The sequence below is a fragment of the Lissotriton vulgaris genome, chromosome 1_1 (assembly GCF_964263255.1).
Source record: "Lissotriton vulgaris chromosome 1_1, aLisVul1.2, whole genome shotgun sequence".
In the NCBI taxonomy this organism is placed as follows: domain Eukaryota; kingdom Metazoa; phylum Chordata; class Amphibia; order Caudata; family Salamandridae; genus Lissotriton; species Lissotriton vulgaris.
Genome location: NC_141685.1, coordinates 808,391,503 through 808,403,945, shown reverse-complemented (window position 1 = coordinate 808,403,945; position 12,443 = coordinate 808,391,503). Strand labels below are relative to the sequence as shown.

Here is a 12,443-nt window from a genome sequence, read left to right as displayed (position 1 = left end):
AATCTGAGATACTTCCTGTGGGAAGGATGCAGGGGGATATGAAAATAGGCATCCTTCAGATCCAGCGTAGCCAGGAAATCCCCCTGCTGAAGCAGGGGAAGCACCTGCTGCAACGTGAGCATATGGAAGTGCTCCGAGAGGATGTACCAGTTTAGGGGCCTGAGGTCCAGGATTGGCCTGAGGGATCCGTCCTTCTTGGGAATCAGAAAATACAGGGAGTAAACCCCTGTTCCCCGTTCTTGCCATGGAACGAGCTCTATCGCCCCTTTTTGCAGCATGACTAGAACTTCTTGCTGCAACAAGGTCAAATGCTCGCCTGACATAGGACGGCTTCTTGGGGGCATGTCCGGTGGAATGGAAGTAAGCTCTAGACAGTACCCGTACTGGATAAGAGACCTCACCCACCTGTCCGTGGTGATGGTCTTCCACGCCGGCAGGAACTGCTGGAGTCTCCCCCCGACCGGTGTTGTATGGTCGAGGGGCAGTGACAAGACGTCACTGTTTGTTGGTGGTGGTGGACCTGGAGCTATTGTTTCCACGTCCCCTGCCCTTGACATTATTGCCTCTGTAACCACCTCTACCCTTGTTGTTGTACGAGGTTTGGGTGTTACTTTTGTAATATTGCGTGGACTGGGATGCCTGCCCCCTTGAGGTGCCTCTGGAGTTTGAGCGGCGAAAGGAACCACTCCGAAACTGCTGACTTTGTAAAGCCCCCATTGATTTGGCGGTTTCCGTATCTTTTTTCATTTTCTCCAGGGTGGCATCCACCTCAGGGCCAAACAGGTGGTCAGGATTCACTGTTTGATTCAGTATCGTAGTTTGGATGTCGGGTTTGAACCCTGAAATTCTAAGCCAGGCATGGCGTCTAAGCAACACACTGGTATTGACAGCCCTGGAGGCTGTTTCTGCCACATCTAGTGCACATTTGATGGATGCATTCGTAATGAGTTTTCCTTCCTGAATCAGCATCTCTCCTGCCTCCTTGTATTGGTCAGGCAAGTGTTGCAGTATGGCTTCTAAGGTGTCATAATGGGCCCTATCATAACGTGCAAGCAGGGCTTGGGTGTTAGAAATTCTCCAGATATTAGCTGCCTGTGCAGCAATCCGTTTGCCTGAGGCCTCGAAGATCTTGGACTCTTTGTCTGGGGGAGGAGCGTCACCAGTAGTCTGAGAGTTCGCCCTCTTCCGAGCGTTGGAAACAACCAAGGAGTCCAATGGCAAGTGTCCCCTGATATAAGTAGGATCCGTGGGCGCTGCCTTATATTTCCTGTCGATGCGAGGGTTGACCACGCGCGCCCGTGTGGGCTCCTTGAAGACCTCCGTTGCATGTTTAAGCACCCCCTTGAGCATCGGCAGCGTTTTGACTGTCTTTTCAGCTACAGAGAAGGTGTCGAATAAGAAGTCCACATCCACGGGGTCCGAGTGCAGCTCGACGTCGTGGTTAGCCGCAGCTCGCTCGATCAGAGCATTAAAGGCCGCCGAGTCCTCCGTCGGGGACGTTTTGGCCGCAAAAAGTTGCGTGTCCTGACCCGATTGCGGGTCCTCCGTGTCGCCTCCGGCGGACCAAGGTTCGTGCTCCTCCTCCGGATCCGAGTACGCCGGATAGGTGTACTCGGCATCTTCTTCGTCCGCATCGCCTGCGGGGGAATGCGTCGGCGAGTGTTCCAGGGCTTGTGGGGACACAGGTTCCACCAGAGCCGAAGAGGCCGCAGAGTCCCTTTTGTTTTTGAGAGGGATCTTAAAATGTTCCAACGCCGGCTCCGTCGTGATCTTCCTCTTGAGGAGAGACAGTTTCCCGGTGTTGGCGTCGATGATTACCTCACGACGTTCCTCTTCGGCAAGCGGCTGGAGCCGAAGCTTCGACACCACCAAGGCAGCTTTCGGCGTCAATACCTCCTTCGAGGGTCCGCCATGTTTCGAGGCGAAGGCCTTCGGCGCCGACTTGGGTGGTAGGGTGAAACGGATAGGCGTTTGCTCCTTCGCAGGCTTAGCCGTTACAGCGTCCTGAGCGGGAACCACACTGTCCTTCCGTATCCGCTGCAGGGATTCCACTACTGTCTTCGTCAAGGCCGGAGAGGGCTTGACCGGTCCGAGCGACCCCTCGTCGTCGAGAGCCTGATCGCCGGCAGTCACTTTCTTCGGGGCCGACGCCCCATGCTTATGAGCGTCGTCGCCCTGACGCTTCTTCGGAGCCTTCTTCGGCACCGACCCCGAGGGCTTCGGGTCGGCCATTTTGGCGTGGCTCTTTGAGTCGGCCATCTTGACTTTCTTGGAAGTTGACGCCTCCAGAACCTTCTTCACCAGCTCAACTTTCGCTTTCGGTTCGCATCCGAGGGTGCGTGACCAGTTGGCTTCACTTTCGTTTTCTTCAACGTAAGTGGTGGTTCATAAATGTCCGTGACCGGGCCCGGAGGCGGGGACGTAGGACTCATAGTTAGATCTTGGGTAAGGCCCGAAGGCGATCCCTCGACCTGGGCCGTATGAAGGGGAATAACCCTTGAGTCTGGTTGGAGATGCTCCTCCTCCGAGCTATCTCCAATCGTGGCAAAAGCCTGATCGTCGTCCCCTACCTCGTCGGTGACTTCGTCAAAGTTCTCCTCACCCGCGTCGTAGGTCTCCCCCTCGGACGCGGGGCTAGAGCCCGAACCTTGCCCAGCGTCTCCTACCTCGACAGATTCCTGGAATATGTCGTCTGGTGGGGGCGCCGCAGTCGATAACTTTGCCTGGAGCCTATGGGCTCGACGAATCTTCAAAGTCTTCTTGCTCCGGAATTTCGAACACGCCATGCAGCTGTCTTCGTGATGATCCGGTGACAAGCATGTATTGCACACAGGGTGCACGTCGAGGTGTGAATATTTGGAGTTACACACCGGGCACTTCTTAAACGGAGTCCGCTCCATAGCAAAAGTGTAGGCCCGTCCGCGCCGAGAGCACGTGGAAGGGCAGAAAGAGATCGGAGCTGAGAGTCAGAAAGTAAACTCGTACGCAACTATACCGACGCCCAGCCTAGAGACCTTTTGGTCTCGATTAGAAGTTGAACAACTATCGGTTCCGACAGAGGGAACCGAAACACATCCGAACCCAATGGCGGAAAAAACAATCTGGGGATGGAGGCGATGCCCATGCGCACTGTAGTCCAGGGGAGGAGCCACCTATCTCGTGATACTTCGAAGACTCTTCCAGGACAACAATGTGCAATCATCCGGACCCAACACTAGGTGGCGATCTATGCACAGATATGAATTCAGCAGCCCACATGCCTCGAACCTCAAGTTCCACAGCAGCATGATGGCTTCACTGAACCCAGGAGGGTTTGGTACTGAGAAGCTCCTTATAATCAATCAACACTGATGCCAGTGGGAGATTTATTGGGAATTCTACCAACCCTAGTGTGGGTACGGACTAGCATTAGGCAGCCTGTAACACACATACATGTTTGCGGACCCATAGTTGGAGAGCATCTGCTCTCTTGGACCAGAAACAATGCACATCCTGTCAAATCTCTTGCCCCCCTCCCCACCCCAACTTTAACAGTTTTTATACGTACCTGACCACTGACCCTTCCAGGCTTTTGCTTCCGAAGACTGAAATTGTACGTTCGAAACTCACCTGTTTAACCGTGATGTTGTTTACCCCTGGGATTACATTGGACAGTGTGAAAAAGTTTCAAAGTGTCGATTTCTAAATGTGATAAGGATTTTTGATTAAAACGTACTTACTTTATTAAGAAAACATGGGTCTTAAAATACAAAGCAAAGTATAATTTTATAAAATTAGTCTGGATGTCCTGGATCTCCTTGTTGAGTCATGTTTTTGCTTTTTATCATGGGTGTGCAATAAATGTCTGTTTTAGGCCCAAGGCTGCTCGCCCACACTACTACTAATAGAGCGCTTTGGGTTTTGCATTGAGCTCTGTACACTGTTGGGGAACCCCTGGACTCTGTGCACAGTATTATCACCTAGTGATAATATCATATACAGAGCCATCTTCCTACTGCAGGTATTGATGCTGCAGTATCAGCAGCATCAATAGCACACAGTGGTAATAGAGATAAACTTTCCCTGAGGTTAGCTCATTTACCCTCTTCAGGTACTCATCTGGGAGAGGGTGTAGGAGCTTCCTACATCTCGTCCCAGTGAGCCCAGCCATATCTTAACAGCAAGCCAATGGAATTGGCAAAACAGCAGTAGTTGGCTGATAGCGCAGCAATGCATTTGCCTGCTCTGTTAATACACTAACTTTCCTTATCCAGCGTGGTTGCTGCCCCAGTGCCCTGTGTCCTCGCTCTTCTTCGGGCAGTGTACACTACCAATGAGTCGGGAGGGAACAGGCCCTTTATGTGGACTGGGTCACATGGGGTGGCCCAATGTTTGTTTTTCCATCCTACGGGTGACTACCCAAGCTTTAACTGGGTCTTTAAAATATCTGAGGCCAGTTTAGGCATCCCCTTCCACATTGGGTAGGTACAGCATAAATTGTTGCTAGGAAGAGTAATCAATAGGAAACCTTGAAGGCGATTTTCCAATTTATTAAACTATGCAGCCTTACACAAGACCTCATAGTAAGAGCTAGTGACATGTAGTGGAGAGGGGTAGGTGGGCTAAAGATTGGGGTCTATGTCACGTGGAGGGTCCAGATCACACAGGCTGTCTATGGAGACATGTTAAATTGGGGATCCAAGCACAGGGGACCCATATAAGTGTGGTGAGCTAGGAAGTGGGCCAGCAGGGAAAGAAGGTGGAGAGGGTAAGGCCTGAGGTTTGGGGAGAAGAGGGGGGTGGGGAATTGCGATGTGCTGCTGCCGGCGTCTAGTTCATCCTGCAGCTTCAGGAGGACTGGTTCAATTGACAGTTGACGTTGCTCTTCGTGCAGAGGGTTTCAGCGCCGATTAAGCCTTCAATGCAGAGGCATTTTGGCGCAAAGATGGAGGCGGCCAGTGTGAGAAGTTGGCCTGATATGCAGTGCTCACTATTCTAGTGATCACTATGTATCAGTCCAAACAACCCTTATTGGTGATTGGTTGTAAGTCAACCGATAGACCAGCTATCCTAGTAGCATGGACAAGAGCAGTCTTCGGGCTAAACTCTAGAGGGCGTGTTAAGCCAGCTGTTATACCATCACATATACCCCTTGAACACCAAGTGAAAGGACACCACACAAGTGTTATGAAAATAAACAGTGTATTTATTTGGATCACAACAGCCCTGTACTCTTTATGAGGACAGGGTACTAAGCACACAACAAAACTCTTACGAAAATACTTTAAGTTGCACAATTTACACAAATGCCCGAGGGGCACGGAAAACCATATACTATGAAAGTGGAATGCGAAATTACTAGCAGGTAAGTACTGGACTAATGGGCTTTGGAATCGCTAGGACTACGTTACTGAACCTTCAGATTACTAGTAGGAGGCCTAGGGGACTCGGGTGCAGAGTGTGCACTCTCACGCGGGATGCGGGACAAAGTCTATGGAGGCTAGTAAAAGCAAAGTTAGTGTTCTCGGGCGAACCCGACTAGGTAGGTCAAAAACGAAAGTGGATTTGGACCCTTGGATAGTGAGGCTATGCTGGGGCACCGAAATGCCGAAGTTACCTAGCCCAGGGGCTGCGGCTGCATAGGTCTGAAAAGACGTCGGGAATCCTCGTTGACGAACCAGGAGCCTGAAAGAAGGAGTTGCTGGCAGGCGACCAGTGAAGATTGTTCGATGGATCCAAGCCTGGATCGAAGATGGAAGACACCTGTAAGCAGAGGGGACCAAGTCCTGAATCACTAGCCAGTGATCAGATGGGCACCAGGATGGCACCGGATGGAGTCACCTCGACCAGGTGAGTGGGCGACGCTGGGCTCTGCAGTCTCACGGACCAGGAGGCGTTGTCGGCGACCAGGATGGAGGTGCGAGCTGTCCCACGATGGTTGATGCTGTCGACGTCGCTGGACCCAGGATTGGGGCAACAAGTCTTGGCAAATTCAAGCCCACACGGTGGACCTAAAATGGCGTCTGGAGTGGACCAGGAGGGTCCGGGGTGCTCCTCTTTAGGAAGGGAGCACGAGCCAGTCTGGAGCAACCAACTAGCAGTGTTGTTGTCGTCGATCGTCGTCGGGAAGGCCACAAGCCAGCGGGCTAGTAGCCAGACAACGCGGTGAGCAGCCAAAAAGCAGAAGGGCCCCACGCAGATCTCGTGGATGCTGGGGGGCTGGACTTCGGTGCTGGAGCTGCTCAGGGTCGGGGCTTCTCGGACCCCAAAGCACTCACCAGAGGATCCCTCGGCGGTCGTGCTGGATAGAAGTTGTGCAGTTCTGATGATGGCCGGTCCCTCGAGGTCTCGTCATACCTACGGTTCTCAGCTTAGCTGTAGAGGTAGGTAGAGGTCAGAGGTGCCAGGGAAGCCGGGTCTCGTCGTGCTGGTCGGTCGGATTCCGGAGGAAGGACGTGCAGCAAACCGCAGTGTTCTTAGATGGTGCCTGCGGATGCAGGGTGACTACTCCTTAGCCACAAGGGAGAAATCTTGAGAAGAAGTCGAGAGTTCCTTTCGTAGAAAGTAGTTTCTTGATTCAAAGATGATCTAATTTGGAAGGGTCCCCGCTCCTGCCTTTATCCTAAAGAAAGGGGTGGGTACGCGACTAGGTCCTGCCCTAGGGGTGGGACCAGGAAGGGGGGTGGTTACACCCCTCTCCCATGCCGGACTTTCCCCAGCTCAGGGGCTGGTGTGCCCCTGGAACTGGTTCTAGCCGGCAGATGCGTAGTGAGCACCGGGGTGCCACTTGCAGTCACCTTCCTGTAAAGCCCTGCCTACCCAGGATACACAAAACCCTGTCTGGGATGGTGCAAGCACCGCCCCTGACAGGAAACCCTTTGTCCAAGCTCCCCTCACTGGAAGGACTCCCAGCTGCAGGGGGTCAGACTTGTGTCTGTGGTGGCAGCATCCATTTTGTGATGCTGAGGCTTGAGTTAACTTTAACCGGGGTTCACAGTTACATATATGTCGTGTCCCTCTAGAAGGGTGGAATGCTAACCCCGTTGACAGAATTGGCGAGGGGTTAGTATTCCAATTTGTATGACACCTTACTCGACATGTTTTGATAAAGCGAAACCAAAGATAGCATTTAACCGCGAGGATTATAATGCACTTAAGAGTATATGGTATGCGTTATCATGGAACAGCTATTAGGACTTAGTTCCGCAAGCTGCAAACGGGCTCAGCTCATGCCAGAGCACCATCTCACACGATTCCAAGCACTCTGCCTTCAGGATTGTCAAGGCCTGCCATAGGAGTGACTGATAGGAATCTGTGTGTCCATTTTTTAGGGTTAGATATAGGTATACTATATCTAAAGCAAAGGGTGATTACACCACCTTGCCCCAGCTGTCGTGCAGCCAGTTGTGTCAGATTTAGATGGCCAGCCAGGGGTGGCATAATACATGCTGCAGCCCCTGGTAGGCCCTGGGTACACCTATGCCCTGAGTTACAGGGTCTGATAAGGTGGCCCAGTACCAATTGGTAAATGCACCTAAGGTACACGTGTCAATTTAATGAGAGAACAGCTAGGCTGTGGGTCTGATTAGCAGGCCCACAGCCAGAGAAAGTCGTAAACCAGTGAAACAAAAGCAAAAAATCTGGGTGATCATAGGATTGCAGACCCTACTCTCCTACAGCCAGCACAAAGTTAGTTAGCTTCAAAATCTTCTTTGGCATCAAGCTTAGACAGGCATGTTGTCCAAAATGGGTGCTCCCGGAAGTCTGTCTAAGAGCATCAAGAGCAGCAGTTTGGATTTTGGAGGGGGCCTGCCCGGAGCACAAAGGATGTCAAAGAGATAGGGGAAGAGGGGTGGTAGGTCTTCGATCTCCAGGTCAGAGCCGGAACTTGAGACGGGCAGGTAGGCCTCTTTCTCAGCAGCCAACGGCACAGGTTATGTTAACCTTTGAGGTCCTGGGTACTGAAGAGGTTTGGGTGTTGTCTCCACTCCTGTGTGGCACTTCAAAAAGATGAGCTCTGTGGCACAGGAGAATCTGAGAGAGCAGCAGATGTTGTAGGAGGCCTCGTCGTACTCGGGTGTCCGGCAGAGGTTGCAGACCCTAGAGATGAGCCCAAGAGTACTTGGCACGACACTGAGGTAATTAGCAAAATAGCACGTGTTCTATCACAGGCAAGATATGGTGGAAATGAGGAACCCATTTGGGGTGTGGCTCAAAAGTGGCCTGACACAGAAGAAGCAACACACATCGAGTCGGTGAGAGAAAACGAACAGCTATAGCAAACAATACAGACGAAAGGAACAGGAACCAAGAAAGCCAAAAACGAACAACAAATGGGGTCAATCCGGAGCTCAGTAACACATCTCCAATCCCAATGGCGGAAGGAAAATCTAACAAAGGAGACAATGCACATGCGCATTACCAGAAAGAGGTGAAGTCAATACCTCATGACTCAAGAAGACTACTTCGAAGAAAAACAACTCGCACACATCCGGGCCCAATACTAGACGCAGGAGTATGCATAGCACGTGAATTTACAGCCAGATATGCATAGAACATTAATTTCCACTTAAAACACATGCTGGGGCTATATACTTGTGTCCATATAAATAGGAGGCAGTAAGGGAAATTGTACTTCTACCAATGTTGAGTTGAGCTTGATCCGGCAAGTTCTTAACATACATGTGTAGACAATGCCAATTATGAAACAGCACTTGAAAGCAAGAAAAACATGCAATGTAAAATACATACTCTGTAATATGCAGGTCTAATCTGCCCTGGATGCGGGCCCACTGGATAATACCCCTCAACCTGCTGGTACCGCTCCCTTGATTCTGGCACGTAGGATGATACTGCGGCTGGAGGCATCTCAATGGGCACTGGGCTGGCACGCACCATCTCTTCCCGCTGATAAGATTGGGTAGGAGGGTAAACCCGTCGACCATCATAGTGCTGTGGATACATTGGCTGGCCCATCGTCTGGTACTGCTGTGGTTGGGCCCCATACTGTGGGTTAACAACTCTATCCTGGATGTACGGTTGGTAATGATCCAAGTAAGGAGTGCCTGGCTCTGTGGCAGATGGTGGGGGTCGGACAAAGCGGGAGACACACTGTGAGGACTGGGGAGTGTAATAGACATCTGTAAGCAAAAACAGAAAAGAAAGATTTGATTAAGTCAATACCCAAGTAAAAAAAGAGAATACATTTTCCTTTTGAACATTGCATATGTTTAAGTCACCAACCTCACAAATATGTGCGAAGAATATCACTACAATGTGAACATGGTGGTAGCTTATGTTCCATACTACATTTACAGATAACTAAACATTTAATTTGTGGAATTTGTTAGCACCAAAATGTATTTTCTTTTGTGTTTCTGATCCCCTTTTTACGTCTGACTAGACAGTGTAGCTGTCAGACCTTGCCTGATGAGAAAAAAAAAGCATTATTTTATTTCTTTATTTTATTTTGAGAGTTTTATATAGCGCGAACAAGAACCTTGCAGCTGTCAGAGCGCTTTATAAGCAAGATGTAAGGAGCAGATACAAATATAGTAGAAAAATATATGATTGTGTCTGGTACGCAGAAATAGCTAACAATAGAAAACATCTATATTACAAGGTTATATATATTTTTAGAAAGATATTATCCGTGAGAATATAGTTCAAATCTTGTTGCGAGAGGTCCAATATAAGTTAGTCCTTAAAAATCCGGATATAAAATATTTCACATAAACTTAGACATGAGAATGGATTTCACTACTTTTTGAAAAAGGCAGTAGAGGGGTTCTGTCTAGTCTCAGGGGGTAGGGCATTCCAGATCCTGGGGGCCATTCTTGAGAAGGATCGGTTATATGTTTTTTTCTTGGCAAATCTTTGCGGTTTCAAAAGAAGATACTTGAAGCTCCTGGTGGATCTGTTACCACAAGAGAGTGACAGTTTTTGTGTTAGATAACTTGGGGTATCGTGGTGTAGGGCCTTATGTGTCATACAAGCACTTTTCAGATTAATTCTTGCCTCGAAGGCTAGCCAGTTGAGAGCTGTAAGGTCCGGGGAGATATGACAGTTTCTTTGGGAGCCTGTGATTAGTCTAGCCGCTGTGTTTATTGTGGCTCTTAGTGGGATGTTGTTGATCTGGGAAGATCGCAAAGGGTGACACACCCATATTCTACTCTTGGGATTACGAAGGCTTGCACTGCCTGTTTGAAGTCATTTGCAGGCAAAAAGGGTTTCAGTTTTCTCAAGGTTTTCATTTCAAAAGTTGCTCCTTTTATAGAGGCACTGATATCTTTCAGCATGATTAGGTTTCTGCCCAATGTTATCCCCAGTGATTTTGCTGAATCAACAATGAGTGGTTGACCTTTGAGTGCTGTTAGGTGAATCAGCCAGTCGTGAATGTTGGAAGAATGGGTGGGGGGAGCAATTAGGAGGAATTCAGTTTTGAGGGTGCTTAGTTTCAGATGTAGGGACAGACAAGCCCCATTGGCTGCCATTATGTGGCTTAAATAGGATACTGTGCCTTTAAGAGAACTTTCCAGAACTTCTCCAAGTATCCCAGAATGCATAGCAGGTCCCTCTACTTTCAGTTCTTTTTGAAGGCGAAGCACGCCAGACCTGTCGCATTCCTTACATGATGAAATATCTCCACCGGGGAGGAGGGCGGGCGCTTATGACTATAACAGAGATACCCCTACTACAGAACTGGAGTTACAGGACAGAAACTACTCCTTCTGTAGTAGGAGATCTCTGTGCATAGTCATAATCTAGTGAATAGAATGACAAGCCCATCCCCACACCAAAGCGGCGGTGGAGAATAAACACATAACGCCACTACTGTGCGAACAAATTCTGCAGCGAAGCCTGCCCAACCTGAGCGTCTGCCCTGGCGTCAGTGTCCAGGCAGTAATGCTTAGCAAAGGTATGAACCGACTTCCAAGTGGCCGCCTTGAATATTTCTGCAATCGGAACATTACGGAGCAAAGCTGTTGTGGCAGCTTTTCCCCAGGTGGAATGAGCCTTGGGTTTACCTCCTAAGGTCTTATTAGCCTTTTGGTAACATAATTGTATGCAGGACACAATCCACCTAGAGATGGACTGCTTAGAGGTCGCAAGACCCGTCCTCACCGATACGTAATTGATGAACAACTGGTCTGACCTACGAATATCTTTGGTTTTATCCAGATAAAATTTCAACACCCTCCTAACATCCAGGAAATGGAGAGACCTCTCCGCTGGGGATGAAGGGTTCTGAAAAACGTAGGCAAAGTTATGGTCTGGTTGACATGAAAATCAGAAATAACCTTGGGAAGAAATTTAGGGTGAGTACGCATAACAACCTTAGCAGCATGAAATACAGTATACGGTTCAGTACAACACAACGCCTGAATTTCACTCACCCTGCGGGCCGATGTAATGGCCACGAGGAACGCCGCCTTCCAGGACAGGTGCTGCAACGAAGCCTTATGAATAGGTTCAAAAGGCTCCTTCATCAACCTGGACAGCACCACATTCAGTTCCCATGAAGGCGAAGGAAGCCTGACAGGAGGGAATACTTTCTTCAAACCTTCCAGAAAATCTTTGATCACAGGGATCTGGAAAAAGGAAGTCTGTGAAGTGCATTTCCTGTAGGCAGTCAATGCGGCGAGATGAACCTTAATGGAATGAACATTAAGTCCAGACTGCGCCAAATGCAGAAGGTAAGGAAGGATGACATCTTCCTTGCACGTCGTCGGGTCATAGTTCTTGGACGCACACCAGATACAAAACCTCTTCCACTTGTAAGCATAGGATGTCCGAGTGGAAGGTCGCTTAGACTCCTTCAGTATGTCCATGCAATCCGCAGGCAGATTAAGATGGCCATATTGCACTATCTCAGGAGCCATGCCGCCAAACTCAAATACGAGAGGTTGGGGTGCAACATCTGCCCCCGAACTACGTGAGAAGGTCCGGCCTGCACGGCAGCCGAATGTGAGGAAGGAGAGACCGGTGAAGCAGGTCCGTGAACCACCACTGTCTGGGCCACTCCGGGGCAATGAGTATCATCCGAGCCCTGGACCGGGCCAGCTTGATGAGCACCGCCGGAATAAGGGGAATGGGAGGAAAAGCCTACAGAAAGCGGTTCGTCCAGTCGATCCATAACGCATTCCCCAGCGTCCCCTGCTGGTAGTACCTGGAGGCGAAGTCTCTGCATTTGCTGTTTTCGGCGGTGGCGAACAAATCTACGTCTGGAGTTCCCCACCTTGCGAAGACTTTTCCTAGTACTTCGTCGTTTATGACCCATTCGTGGTTTTCTTGAACCAGTCTGCTCAGTGCGTCTGCCTGAACATTCTGCACACCTGGTAGATGGGTGGCTGTTATCGTCAGTCCTCTGGCTAGGAGCCAGTGCAGATCGCCTGCGCCTCCTGTGACAGAGTGCGTGATCTCGAGCCCCCCTGCTTGTTGAGGTAATACATCTTGGTGGTATT

At 49.9% G+C, this 12,443-nt stretch overlaps 1 protein-coding gene across 9 annotated transcripts in view; it reads right to left on the bottom strand.

The window, feature by feature from the left end:
- The window catches only part of RC3H1 (ring finger and CCCH-type domains 1), an 828,931-nt gene that overhangs the window by 362,895 nt on the left and 453,593 nt on the right, over positions 1 to 12,443 (bottom strand). For all 9 annotated transcript variants that reach the window (XM_086956761.1, XM_086956804.1, XM_086956790.1 and 6 more), the window contains one exon: positions 8,731 to 9,119. In XM_086956761.1, the coding sequence (XP_086812887.1) occupies positions 8,731 to 9,119 (389 nt within the window). The remainder of the gene's footprint in view (positions 1 to 8,730; positions 9,120 to 12,443) is intronic.